This window comes from Dreissena polymorpha, chromosome 5 (assembly GCF_020536995.1).
Source record: "Dreissena polymorpha isolate Duluth1 chromosome 5, UMN_Dpol_1.0, whole genome shotgun sequence".
Lineage (NCBI taxonomy): Eukaryota > Metazoa > Mollusca > Bivalvia > Myida > Dreissenidae > Dreissena > Dreissena polymorpha.
This window is the reverse complement of record NC_068359.1, coordinates 36,600,668-36,614,226: the sequence shown is the minus strand read 5'-3', so window position 1 is coordinate 36,614,226 and position 13,559 is coordinate 36,600,668. Positions and strand designations below refer to the sequence as shown.

The window sequence follows — 13,559 nt, the reverse complement described above, 5'->3', positions numbered from 1 at the left end:
TCAAGGTATACATTTATTCAACAAATCATATGACGTTATTCTGCATGCAATTGCAATACATGATATCTGACTGTTTGCTGGACATGAATTGTGTTTGGATGGAGGTATTGCACTTACATTCTGTATGCAGGTAGCTGATATTCATTGCTAGCTTGTAGTCCAAGTTAAGGTCAAGGTCACTGCTACTGTATAAAAATTGAGTGTGTAGGTAGCTTACTTGTAGATCTATCTTGGGCTTCCATTAAGGGCCAGATTGGTCAAGGTCACTTTTGGTAAACTTTTTCCACTTAAGAACTTACGTTTTTATGTGGGTAGTGTTCTTATTATATGATTTGTGTTGGTAGCTTTCATGCAGACTTTAGGTAGGAATGCATTTTGGGCCAGTTTGATCAAGTTTAAGGTCACTGTTGAGTTTTGATGGTTTAATAGAGTCGTAATTGTGTGGGTTTGTGTAACTTACATGCAGATTTAGCTTGCAATAGCTAAATTATTAACCAGGTTTTCTGAAGGAAAAAACTGGTTATTAGATTGGAGAATGCGGGCGGGCTGGCGGGCTGGCTGGCGGGCAGGCGGAACAAGCTTGTCCGGGCCATAACTATGTCGTTCATTGTCAGATTTTAAAATCATTTGGCACATTTGTTCACCATCATTGGACGGTGTGGCGCGAAAGAATTACGTCAATATCTGCAAGGTCAAGGTCACACTTTGAGTTCAAAGGTCAAAAATGGCCATAAATGAGCTTTTCCGGGCCATAACTGTCATTAATTGTCAGATTTTAAAATCATTTGGCACATTTGTTCACCATCATTGGACGGTGTGTCGCGCGAAAGAATTACATTGATATCTCCAAGGTCAAGGTCACACTTTGAGTTCAAAAGTAAAAAATGGCAATAAATGAGCTTGTCCAGGCAATAACTATGTCATTCATTGTCAGATTTTAAAATCATTTGGCACATTTGTTCACCATCATTGGACGGTGTGTCGTGCGAAAGAATTACGTTGATATCTCCAAGGTCAAGGTTGCCACGACTAAAAATAGATTGATTTTGAAACAAGCCCTTTATCAGACTTTTTAGCTCACCTGATTTCTCAGGTGAGCTTTTGTGACCAGTCTTTGTCCGTCGTCCATTCGTCCATCCGTCCGTTAACATTTGTTCGTAAACACTCTAGAGGCCACATTTATTGTCCGGTCTTCATGAAACTTGGTCAGAAGCTTCGTCCCAATAAAATCTCGGTCGAGTTCAAAACTGGGTCAAAAAAAAACTTGTAAACACTGGAAGTCACATTTCATGCCCAATCTTCATGTTACTTTGTCAAAAAGTTTGTCTTAATGATATGTTGGTTGAGTTCAAAAGTGGTTCCGGTCCGTTGAAAAACATGGCCGCCAGTGGGCGGGGCAGTTTTCCTTATTTGGCTATAGAGAAACCTTGTGAACATTCTGGAAGTCACAATTTTGGCCCAATCATCATGAAAGATGGTCAAAATATTGGTTTTATTGATATCTCGGACAAGTTCAAAAATGGTCCAGATCAGTGAAAAAACATGGCCGCCAGTGGGCGAGCATTTTTCTCTATATGTATATAGTGAAAACATGTCAACACTCTAGAAGTCATATTTTGGCCCAATTTTCATGAAATTTTGTCAGAACTTTTGTTTCCTAGACATGTGAATTAAGTTTAAAAATGCTTCCGGTCCGTTGAAAAACATGGTTGCCAGGGGGACGGCGCAGTTTTCCTTATATTTAAATAATAAAAAGGCTTGTAAACAATCATGAATTAAGGTCATGTAACATGCGAGACAACTCTTCTAGATATTGCATTTAAGTTTACGGTAGTTACTCCCCTTTGATTATTAATGTTTTCATAATAATACAGTGTAGATTTGTGTATCATTTATGTGTTAATTGTAATTCGAGGTTGGATGTTTTTTTAGCTCACCTGATTGCTCAGGGGAGCTTTTATGACCGGTGTTTGTCCGTCGTCCGTCTGTCCGTCCGTCCACATTTGTTCGTAAACACTCTAGAGGCCACATTTATTTCCGATCTTCATGAAACTTGGTCAGAAGATTTGTCCCAATGATATCTCGATCGAGTTCGAAACTGGGTCATGATGGGTCAAAAACTAGTTCACTAGGTCAAAAAAAAAGAAAAAGCTTGTAAACACTGTAGAAGATACATTTAATGCCCAATCTTCATGTAACTTTGTCAAAATGTTTGTCTTAATAATATGTTGGTTGAGTTCAAAAGTGGTTCCGGTCCGTTGAAAAACATGGCCACCAGTGAGCGGGGCAGTTTTCCTTACATGGCTATAGAGAAACCTTGTAAACACTCTAGAAGTCACAATTTTGGCCCAATCATTATGAAAGTTAATCAAAACATTGGTTTTATTGATATGTCGGACGAGTACGAAAATGGTCCAGATCGGTGAAAAAACATGGCCGCCAGTGGGCGGGGCATTTTCTCTTTATGTATATAGGGAAAACATGTGAACACTCTAGAAGTCACATTTTGTGCCCAATATTCATGAAATTTGGTCAGAACATTTGTTTCCTTGATACGAGAGTTGAGTTGGAAAATGGTTCCGGTCAGTTGAATAACATGTCTGCCGGGGGGGGGGGGGGCAGTTTTCTTATATTTATATAGTAAAAGAAAGCTTGTGAACACTCTAGAAGTCAAATTTTTTGCCCAATCACCATGAAACTTGGTGTAAAGATTGGTTTTATATATATCTCAGATGAGTTTGCAAATGGTCCCGATGGGTCAATAAACATGGCTGCCAGGGATGTGGGGCAGTTTTTCTTATGTGACTATATAGAGAGAAACCTTGTGATAGAACACTATGGAAGTCACATATTTTGCCTAATCATCATAAAACTTAGTCAATACATTGGTTTTATTGATTTCTTGGACAAGTTGGAAAACGGCTCAGATCGGTGAAACACACTTTTTAGTTCACCTGATTGCTCAGGTGAGGTTTTAGGATTGGTCTTTGTCTGCTGTCCGTCCGTCCACATTTGGTTTGTAAACACTCTACCATTCACATTTCTCAAGCATTCTTTATCAAAGTTGCTGAAAGATCTCAGTCAAGTTTGATGATAGGTCACTATTTCAAATCTTACAAAAACAAAAACACTCCCTACATGTACGCCAGAGTTTTGGTTCAATAATGATGAAACTTGACCAGGATGTTTGTCTGGTCAATATCTAGGTCAAGTTTGACATTAGGTAAAGATTGAATGAACCGACTCCTCTCAGGTGAGCAAACTAGGGCCATCTTGGTCCTCTTGTTTTTATATTGAAAACCTGGTTTTGTGACAATTTTGTCCCTTGTTAATATTAAATTAATAACTAAAGCATGCTGAACCAGGTTTCATGGAGTTGACTTGTTTTTTGTTTTCAATTATTGTATGATAAACTTTCTGATATGCAATACATCTGTAAAGTTTATCTTCATAATTGGACTGAGTGTTGATTATTTTTCTACTTAATAACTTACCTGGAGCCCTGAAATTCATCATTGTTTCAATCTAATATAAATAATTCTGAATGAAACTAGTCAGGATAGCACCAGCTGTTAATGTAAGAACTAACAACAAATGTTGAAGTTTACATTTGTTTGACATTCATATCCTTTAAACGAGAAATTCTTAAAAAGATCGTTTGACATTACACTATACGAATTATATTAAGTCATGAAATGAGCTGAGCTCTGTGAAAAGGTGGTTTAGTGCGTTTAGTTTCGTCTCATATTAGCCTGTGCAGTCCACACAGGCTAATGAGGGACAACACTTTTCGCCTAAACTTGATTTTTGCTAAGAAGAGACTTTCTTGGAAAGAAAGATATCATAAAAGCGTAAAGTGTCGTCCCTGATTAGCCTTTGTGGACTGCACAGGCTAATCGGGGACGACACTTTAGGCACATGTATCAAACCCCTTTTTCACAGGGCATGGCTCATATGTTTACACATTCTTCTTTTATCTAGCATCCAGATATGTACGAGAAAGCCCTATTACGTGCACCAGATAAGAAGCATTTCACCTCGAAAGTGGACTTATGGAGTTTGGGTGTCACCTTCTTCCATGTGGCCACTGGAGAACTACCATTTAAACCATTCGGTGGGAGGAATAACAGGGAAAAAATGTAATTAAGAGGATGGACTTATGATATCTGCGTTCATGTTATTTTAATGACTTATAATTGTTTGAAAATACTAGAAGCTCATGTTTGGCTTTAATAAAACTACAACTGTTTGTACTTAAAATATTATCTTGTCTTATATTAACAAATATATGTTAGAATTGTAGAAAAAGGGCTGAAATTGTGTATTCAGGCCAGTTGTTTCATCTCAAATGATATTTTCCATTGAGAAATGGTCAGGGACTTGTGTCTCTAGGGATTAAGGGAAAGAGGAATAGCAGGTTAGTAGGGGCCTGATTTTTATGCCTCACCCTTTTAAGCTATGTGGCACCCCTTCTGTTTGTATGCCCGTCAATTTTAGTAATGTCTCACCTTTTTGGTCCCTTTTTAATTTGTCAATGTTTTAGTAAATACAGAACCACAGAATTTATTTTTATTTGGTATTTATAATTTTTAAGATAAACATGCAGTATTATTTGATATTAACATTAAACTATTTTTAAAATAGAACATACCTCATAGAATATGCGCTGTATGGATGATTAAAAATAAATACTTTAGTGAAAACAGCACATTAAGTCACTTACAATGTACAAATAAGGCATTCAACGATTTTTTTACAAAAAGGTCACCCTGCACCCTTTTGTGCCCCCTATTTCCCTTTTTCAGGACCATTTTTTTAGTCTGAATAAATCTATTGTCCCAAATAGCTGCACAATGCTGTGTTTGTTAACAATTACCAACAATTCTTGGTGGTGCGTTATAATTAAGTTTTATTGGTTCTCAATTAATGCTTAAATAATTTTTTTTAATGCAAATATGCCTGTATATATGGCAGGTTTGAGATAACGACCCGGAAGGAGTCCGGAGTTATCATGGGAGTTCAGCACATTGAGATGGGGCCTATCCAGTGGAGTAAGGAGCTGCCAGGGTACTGCAGACTCTCCGCGTACGTAAAACCTTGACCTTGACCTGGGCCCGTATTCACCAGACAATTCTTACACTTGACCCTTAACCACTCAGATACGCATTTTGTTCTGTTTGCAGTCCCTTAGAAAATTAAATTAAATATCTTTCTTACTACATTTTCAAGTTTAAAAGACTTCATATCTAACCCAAAACTACTGAAAATTGCAGCAAACAGCATAAAACCTGAACAAACTGCGAGACCTGTTCTGGTTTTATGCTTTTTGCAAAAGCTATTTTCACATTACTTCTGAGAGGGAAAGGGTTAAGTAAAAAAAATCCTTTAAACTGTAATGTGATTTAACTACTTTTAAAGTAAAGTCTACTGTAGCAGTAGCATGGCAGTTGCTGTCAGTAATCATATTTTTCTTTGAGAAGAACAATATGTTTATACTATAAGCACACTTTTTAGCCTGCATATATGAATATGCAAACTTAAGAGTCATTTTATTGATTGTAAGACTTGTCTTAACTTTATTCTTAAGTCTAAGAATGGATTGGTGAATATGGTCCCTGTATTGGCTAGCGTTGATATTGATCTACTAACAATGAGAAATCATTTTCAACCTTTCAGTCTCCCCAAAAGTCTGTCTGCCCTCGGGCAACCAGTAAAACTGCATTAGGGCAGGGAAAATAATCCAGAATACCCGACCTCATGGCCTGTAAAAAAATAACTTAATGTACCAATGTGTTATTGAGTGGACAGTTAATTGGGATGTTGGGCTAATAATAGTAATGTGATTATCAAACTTTGTGGCTAGTAATTGATTTCAGACTTTTGAGAAGACTGTAGGACTCATTTGTTATACACCCACTAAAGAGTGAAAGTTATAAGTATCAAACTTTGTAAGCTTTTCCACTTTTAAATATGAAAAAATGACAATAATACTATATTGTTTATGTTTTTAGTATTGAGCACAATGTTTTACTAAATATATTATGTTATTTGCTAGACATACTTTTTAAAGGTGCCTTTCTGTGTTATTTTGTGGTACATGTATGTCAGCGGGCCTATTTTCAGCCTCTTGCAAAGATGGTCTTTGATTATGAGCGATGAACCAGAATGAAAGGCTTGGCTGTTTTATTGTTACATATTATGTGTACTCAAATCTTAAGTCTTGCTACATATTTGAGCGTTGTTCTGTGAAAACTGGGCTTTATTCATGTGCTTAAAATGTTGTCCCAGATAAGCCTGTGCAGTCTGCACAGGCTTATCAGGAACAACACTACACGTTTTCATGGAATTTTTTGTTTAAAGGAAGTTTCTTAAAGAAAATCCAGTTTAGGCATAAACTATCATCCCTAATTAGCCAGTGCAGATTACACAAGCTAATCTGGGATGACACTTTACGAACATGCATTAAGCTCAGTTTTTCCGAAACAAAAATAAGGCTCATTTAGTCTAGGTATACATTTGAAGATTTAATGTAGCTTTTACCTGTGTGCTCTTTTTCAGTGGGTTAAAGTTGCTCATAACGCCTGTATTCGCCCGCCTGTTAGAATCTAACCCAAAGTACACATGGAATTTTGACGACTTTTTTGACCATGTGGCAAACATTATCAAAAAACGTGTGATACATGTCTTCTGTCCACATACATGGACTTGTCTTAAAGTGTACATAGATGCTGAAAATAAGTGAGTATGCTTGCTGTTAGTTGTAAAAGTTTTGTGAACATGATCAGTGAGAAATCACTTGCAGATTATCAACATGTATTTTGATATTTTTTATCTTAAGAATAATAGTTATTCAATGTATCGAAACAACTGGTTGTTTATTTATATATATGCATAGTTTTTGGATGTTAATTGGATGTTAATTTATGCAAAACCACAATTTTACCAGATTTAAACTTACATGGTTTGCGATTTATTATAAAGTTTAAAAAAAGATAAAGATGACACCTATAGTGTGATACCGCCTCTGTTGAGATAATTTGCTCCTCTTAAATACCACCATTTCTTTACATTTGTTCTTAATTTTTACTGAATTGTTCTTCAATCAAACCCCTGTGACAGGTATCTTGTTATGTAATCATATAAGCCTTGTTCTGGGAAAACAGGGTTTAATGCATGTGCAAAAGTGTTGCCCTAGATTAGCCTTTGAAGTCCACACTTGCTAATTAGGACAAGACTTTCGGATTTTATGAAATTTTTGTTGAAATTTTTGTTGAAATGAGGTCTCTTCAAAATAAAAATCCTGTTTGGGACTGCATAGGCTGATCTGGAAACGCCACTATACTCATATGTGTCTTGTTCTGAGAAAACTGGGCTTAATTCATGTGCGTAAAGTGTCGTCCCAGATAAGCCTGTGCAGTCCGCACAGGCTAATCAGGGACGACACTTTCCCCGTTAATGGTATTTTTAGTTTCAAGGAAGTCCATCCTTACCGAAAATCAAGTTTAGGCAGAAAGTGTCGTCCCTGATTAGCCTGTTCGAACTGCACAGGCTAATCTGGGACGACACTTTACGCACATGCATGATGACCAGCTTTCACAGAACAAGACTCGTATGCATTAAGCCCTGATTTCCCAGAACAAGGCTCATATAATAAACTTCTCTCTGCATAGTTATCGGCCCCATGTGATTATTCCTTTCTGCATTCTGCAGCCTCACCAATCTGCAAGAGTTGATAGCCAAACAGACGGACATACAGTCCACCAGTCAGCTGCTGATCTTTGACGGCCAGCTGCTGAAGGATTGTGTGCAGCCTTTACTGCCCGTGTGCAATTATCCGGAGGGAATCACTGAAACCAACCCGATATTCTGTTTTGACCGAGACTTCAAAGATACTCCATTATTTCCTCCGCCTCCAATTAGTAAGAATTCAAGCATAGCCTCCAATTAGTAAAAATTCAAGCATAGCCTACTCTGCCAAATTAATGTATGGCTGCCTGTAAGTAAATTTTTGTTAAGAAAATTGTCTAAGGCAGCGACTTTTTCTTCTTAAAACTGTTAACATTTGATTAATTTCTACGTTCCACATTACATTTTGGTAATGAGAATTTTGGGTCAGGGGAATTCTTGTTGAAGGACAATATTATTGTAATATTCAAATTACAGTTGTATTATTGATGATAAATGGGTCTGATGATTGGTAATTTTTTTAAATTATTGAGCATCTAATAAATTAGATCTTTAGTTTAGACCTGTTTATTTGCTCGATTGCATAGAAAGCCTAACGCTTATTTGAAAAGCTCTCGATTCTGTTTCCTGGGACTAGAACCAGTGTCTATGGGGGAGATCTAAAGAAGGCTCCCACAGTGGGGATTGAACCTGTGACCTCCCAACGCTAGGCAGACACTATAGACTGCATCTTCTAGGCAACAGCGAATTAGATCTTTGTCATCCATCCCAGATTAGCCTGTGCAGTCCATACAGGCTATTCAGGGATGACACTTTCCACTTTTATGGAATTTTTGGTTTCAATGAAGTATCTTCTAAATGAAAATCGAGTCTAGGCGGAAAGTGTCATCCTGATTAGCCTGGCTTATCTGGGACTACACTTGATGCACGTTCACGAAACATAATACTGCTAAAATAAAATTTTCAGGGGAATTTCCGAAGACTAAAGCAAGTAGTTATGCGGAGGATTATAAAGCCGCTAAGGCTTGCTCGGCTACCGGTTGTTACATGGAGAAGGAAGTAGAGTGGTACAGCATTAAACAGGACCTGGTTCGCCGCTCCGTGCAAGTCTACATGTATGTTGTGCACTTCGTTTTAATTTAATCTGTTTATATTAGCTTCATAGCATTGAACTCCGTAGGCTTATTGAAACCCTTTTGAGTCAGTTTCCTGGAAGAACCAGTACTTGGTATCTTTAGAGGAGATCTAAAAATCGCTTGCACGGTGGGGATCAGATCTGTGACCTTCGCTAGGTGGACACCATATCCACTATGTTTTGCTTGATGACTGTGTTAATTGTTATGCACAAGCAATGTCTTTATAAAATATATTATCAGGGTTGAATGTTATATTTGGGTTGTATGCTCTAATTAAAGTACAAGATGACAGAATTGATTGGTTACAGGACTTATGTATTGTTATCGGACACCATGATGTACACTTATTTTACTTGCTGTATATGTCAATAGTGTTGTAAACAGTGCACTTATGCTAGGCAGATGAAGAAATATAACATCAATGCAGTGAAAAGATTACAAGATTCTTTTTTTCATATATCTCTTGCAGAAAGATTTTAAACAACATTTCCAAAATTAAATTATATCAACTATAGAAGTTAAGTGACTAGGGCATTCATAACGTATTATAATTGAATTCAAATGAATTTCAAGATAATGGAATATTAAAAGTAAAATTATTCTCAATTTATTTAAATTCTTGGTTTTATCATTTTTTGTTCGCCTATTGATGCCTGTATATTGGCACATTGTGACCTCACGCTTTAAAAAAGAATTATTCACTATTTAATTTACTAAATAAAAAAAAACACTAACATAGTAAATGTAAATGCAATCAAATTTGCTGTGCTTGATTTGCCTATAAATAAAATATACAGAACATTATGAGTAATACCTGTTTATAGTCTTTACATGTGAAAAAAACACGAAGTAAACAGTACTGAGAGATAATCATAAGATCATCCTGACAATCATGTTATCAACAGGTGCCCCTAAGTCAGTATGGTTATTGTTATTTGTGCTGTGTAAATTATCGAAATATAATAATTATTTTAAGGAATGAAAACACATACAATTCTTATTTTAACATGAATGAGGAAAATTGCTCAAATTTATGTTCAGTATATATGCTTATAACTTTACTGTCTCATAATTTTTAACTACTGTGTAAATTTGAATAATCAAAAATTATGCATCAGTTATTGGTACTATATAAACAGTACAAGTCATATTGCATTATTTTTATATTTTTTTACAAAATTTGCCCTATTTGATTGTCATTGAATGTTTCACCTGCAGAAATTCTTGCAAGAAATCTGATTAAAAGACCTAAGACAGTTACGCAGAAAAACATATAATGCATATATCTTTTAATATCTGATAAATCAAATGCATAATACCTTTGATAGCATTTAAAATGATGTACTATCTGCATTTTCTTTTCAGACATGAACTCTATCATGAATGCAGTCACCTTGCGGATTATAACAAATTCAGAAGTAAAAACTGTGATAATTTAACGCAGTGGAAGGAGACTTTCCTGCAAATGTTTCAACATGAGCTCAGGATGATAAAAGTGCTCACTGACACTCAAGACTCTGACATTGGTGCTTTGTTACGGGAACTTAATCAGTTTTATGAAGAATGTGTTCGCGATGTGAATGAGACGTCTAGAAAGGTAAACTCTTTCATTTCTTAAAATTGTTTGTTTCATTGGAGACTTTTTAATCTGTCACAGAAATTGGAGTGTGATGAATAATTGTTTAGATATTTAGAAAAGCAATAGAAGATCTGTTTTCAATGGGTAACTTACACACTGGCCTTACAACAGATTGGTAGCAGGTGACTAAGTCTTGTTGTAAGCATTTACAGGGGTGTGATTGCTCCTTCTTTCAGCTGATTTCTCCTCCTTTTCATTTTTTTTTTACAAAAGTATAAACTTTGCTTGATATATTTACAAACGAAGAGTGTACTTGAATCCTGTAAGGGTGGTAGCGCATTTTCCTGCCTTGAAGTGGTTCTTAAATCCCACCCTTGCAATATCCACCTTTACCCAACCACCAACCAACCTGTCCGCTTGGGGGGGGGGGGGGGTAATGACAATATGTGAGAGAGTCTCAGTGAACTCACTATAAATGTATAGAACATAAGCACTACACAGAAAAGGGTTACACTGGTAATGTTATTAAATTCATCATAAATCCATTATGACATAGGGTGTTAAAAAGCTGTACACTCTTTTGATGTTAATGCTGTAAACTCTGGGTAAGTTTTAGGGGGATGGTCTTAGTTTAGATGAAACCTATTTATTTTAGGAAAGCCTCAGGCTAATTGAAACGCTCTCGATTCCATTTCCTGGGCCTATAACCAGTACTTGGTGTCTTTTAGGGGAGATCTCAAGAACGCTCCCTTGGTGGGGATCAAACCCGTGACCTCCCGGATCGCAAGGCGGACACCATATCTATAATGCCACGGCGACCTTGGGGGGGGGGGGGGGGGGGGGAATGGTCTTGATACCATTTCAAAGTGTGCACTAAAAGATGACATGAAAATTTTGTTTTACAGCTGAATAAAACCTATAAGGTTTATAGTTACAGTAGGGGAATTTGAAAAGCGTTTTAGTAAAATGCACTTAAGGATGGGATTTTTTTATACAGGCATACATTTTCAGTTTAAGATCAAATAAAAAGGTACATAGTTCTTCCAATTTTAATGCAATATCAATGCAGGCAAGATTTGCTTAAATTGTTGAGAAAAACCCATTATGTAATGTCTGTTCTAGATAACGGAGCTTTCATACGAGGTTGAGAATGAACTCAAGCGGTTGCAGGACGATCACTTGAATAAAAAGATTCTAAAAAAGAAGTGGAATGATAGCGTTGGGTGCAGCAGCAAGGACAGATGGTAACACCCACTATAAGTCTCATGAACATTGGTATTTGGCAACAAATGAGTGCCCTCTGGGAAAACCGGGCCTATTGCATGTGAGTTGAGCTGTCCCAAATAAGATTGTACATGCATAGGCTAATCAGGGACAACACTTTTAGCCTAATCTGGATTTTCTTAAAGAAGAGACTTCCTTTAATAAACAAGAAATCATGAAAGTGCAAACTGTCATTCCTTAGTAGCCTGTGCAGACTGCACAGGCTTATCTGGGAAGACATAACGCACACGCATTAAGCCCTGTTTTCCCAGAGCAAGACACAAATGTTCTAAAATGTTGTACTGGTATTATCTGTAATGTGAATTGTGTCTGGCTAAATGATCATTTCCCTTTTGTTTGTATAAATATTTGACAAGTTTACCTGATTAACTTTATATGGTGTCTGACATGCTATCAGGAGATCTTTAATTCAATCTGGGAGCAGTGGTCTAATGGTAGGACGCTGGCTTAGCGATCGAGAGGTCCCTGGTTTGAATTCCGCCCTGATCACTGGCATTTTCCTGAGCAAGAAATTTATCCTACACTTGCTCCTCTCCACCCAGGTGTATAAATGGGTACCTGTGAGGGAAATAAGCCAATGTTCCGTGGCTGCATACTGCGCCGAAATGTTAACGGATGACTTATGACCCAGAGATCAGTTGAAAAATGTGAAGCGCCCATACTGTATGAAAAGGGTGCTATATAAATGTGGTAAAAAAAAATCCATTCCAAAGGACTGTTACTATAATCAGTCAGAAAAAAACAAAAGAAAAATAATTTATTCAAATGTGTCTCAAGAGGAAATAACCTTTCAGGGTAATGATCATGCAATAGGTTTAAATTATGGACAAAGACATCCTGGTAACATAATGAATCTTTTTTTTCAAGAAATAGATTTATTATGGTCAAGGTCACATGAATACATATCCAGCATACATATTAATACATATTGAATGGTTTACAGTCTCATTGTTGTGGTATCTAAGACGCTTCAAACTAAAATATATTTCTACACTGTAGCTCCAATATAACGCGGATTACGGGGTCCAAGCCACAAACATGGGTTATAAAGGGACCGTGTTATAAATAATTTCGGTGCTCATACATTTCCATGTCATTTGCCAATAGATGCATATAAACCCTACCTAATCAACAAATGTAATTGTATGTGCTCTGTAGGTGTCTTCTTTACATAACATTTAAAGTGAACTTAAGAAATTAAAGGATTAACTATACACTCAAAATATGTATGATTTTTAAGAAGTGAGCACTTATGTCTTTCACCGTCGTCATATGCTTATGATTTATCATGTATTTAACCTGAAACATTTTTTGTTTAATGGAGAGGACAATTGGTTCAAATGTGGGTATCCAATGCCAGCTGCAAACTACAACCAACTACTGCTTATTTTCTTTAACTCTTTACCACTTAGATACTTATTTTGACACGTTTGTTATCCTGTATACAATAAAATTACGTTTAAGAACTTTGTTACTAGATTCAAGTTTTAAAGGCTTCATTTTCATCCCTATGATATGATAAGCATGAAGTCAGTATAAAACCTTAATAGACTGCCAGTAACTCGCAGGCTGTTCTGTTTTCTTACTGGTTGCACATAGCGCTGGTTAACTGCTTTTTTTATGTCCCCCAGTCATATTGTTTTTGCCCTGTCTGTTCTTGGTTTGTTTCTTGGTTTGTTGGTTTGTTTGCGTCAAACTTTAACATTGGCTATAACTTTTGCAATATAAAAGATATGAACTTGATATTTAGCATGCATGTGTATCTCATGGAGCTGCACATTTTGAGTGGTGAAAGGTCAAGGTCATCCTTCAAGGTCAAAGGTCAAATATATGGGGGGAACATAGTGTTTCACAAACACATCTTGTTTGCATTA

At 36.5% G+C, this 13,559-nt stretch overlaps 1 protein-coding gene across 4 annotated transcripts in view; it reads left to right on the top strand.

The window, feature by feature from the left end:
* Positions 1-13,559, top strand: part of LOC127881619 (serine/threonine-protein kinase TBK1-like) — a 46,896-nt gene that overhangs the window by 11,338 nt on the left and 21,999 nt on the right. For all 4 annotated transcript variants that reach the window (XM_052429669.1, XM_052429668.1, XM_052429667.1 and 1 more), the window contains exons 7-13: positions 3,982-4,139; positions 4,975-5,085; positions 6,559-6,738; positions 7,711-7,919; positions 8,654-8,801; positions 10,188-10,419; positions 11,524-11,645. In XM_052429669.1, coding sequence (XP_052285629.1) covers positions 3,982-4,139; positions 4,975-5,085; positions 6,559-6,738; positions 7,711-7,919; positions 8,654-8,801; positions 10,188-10,419; positions 11,524-11,645 — 1,160 coding nt within the window. The remainder of the gene's footprint in view (positions 1-3,981; positions 4,140-4,974; positions 5,086-6,558; positions 6,739-7,710; positions 7,920-8,653; positions 8,802-10,187; positions 10,420-11,523; positions 11,646-13,559) is intronic.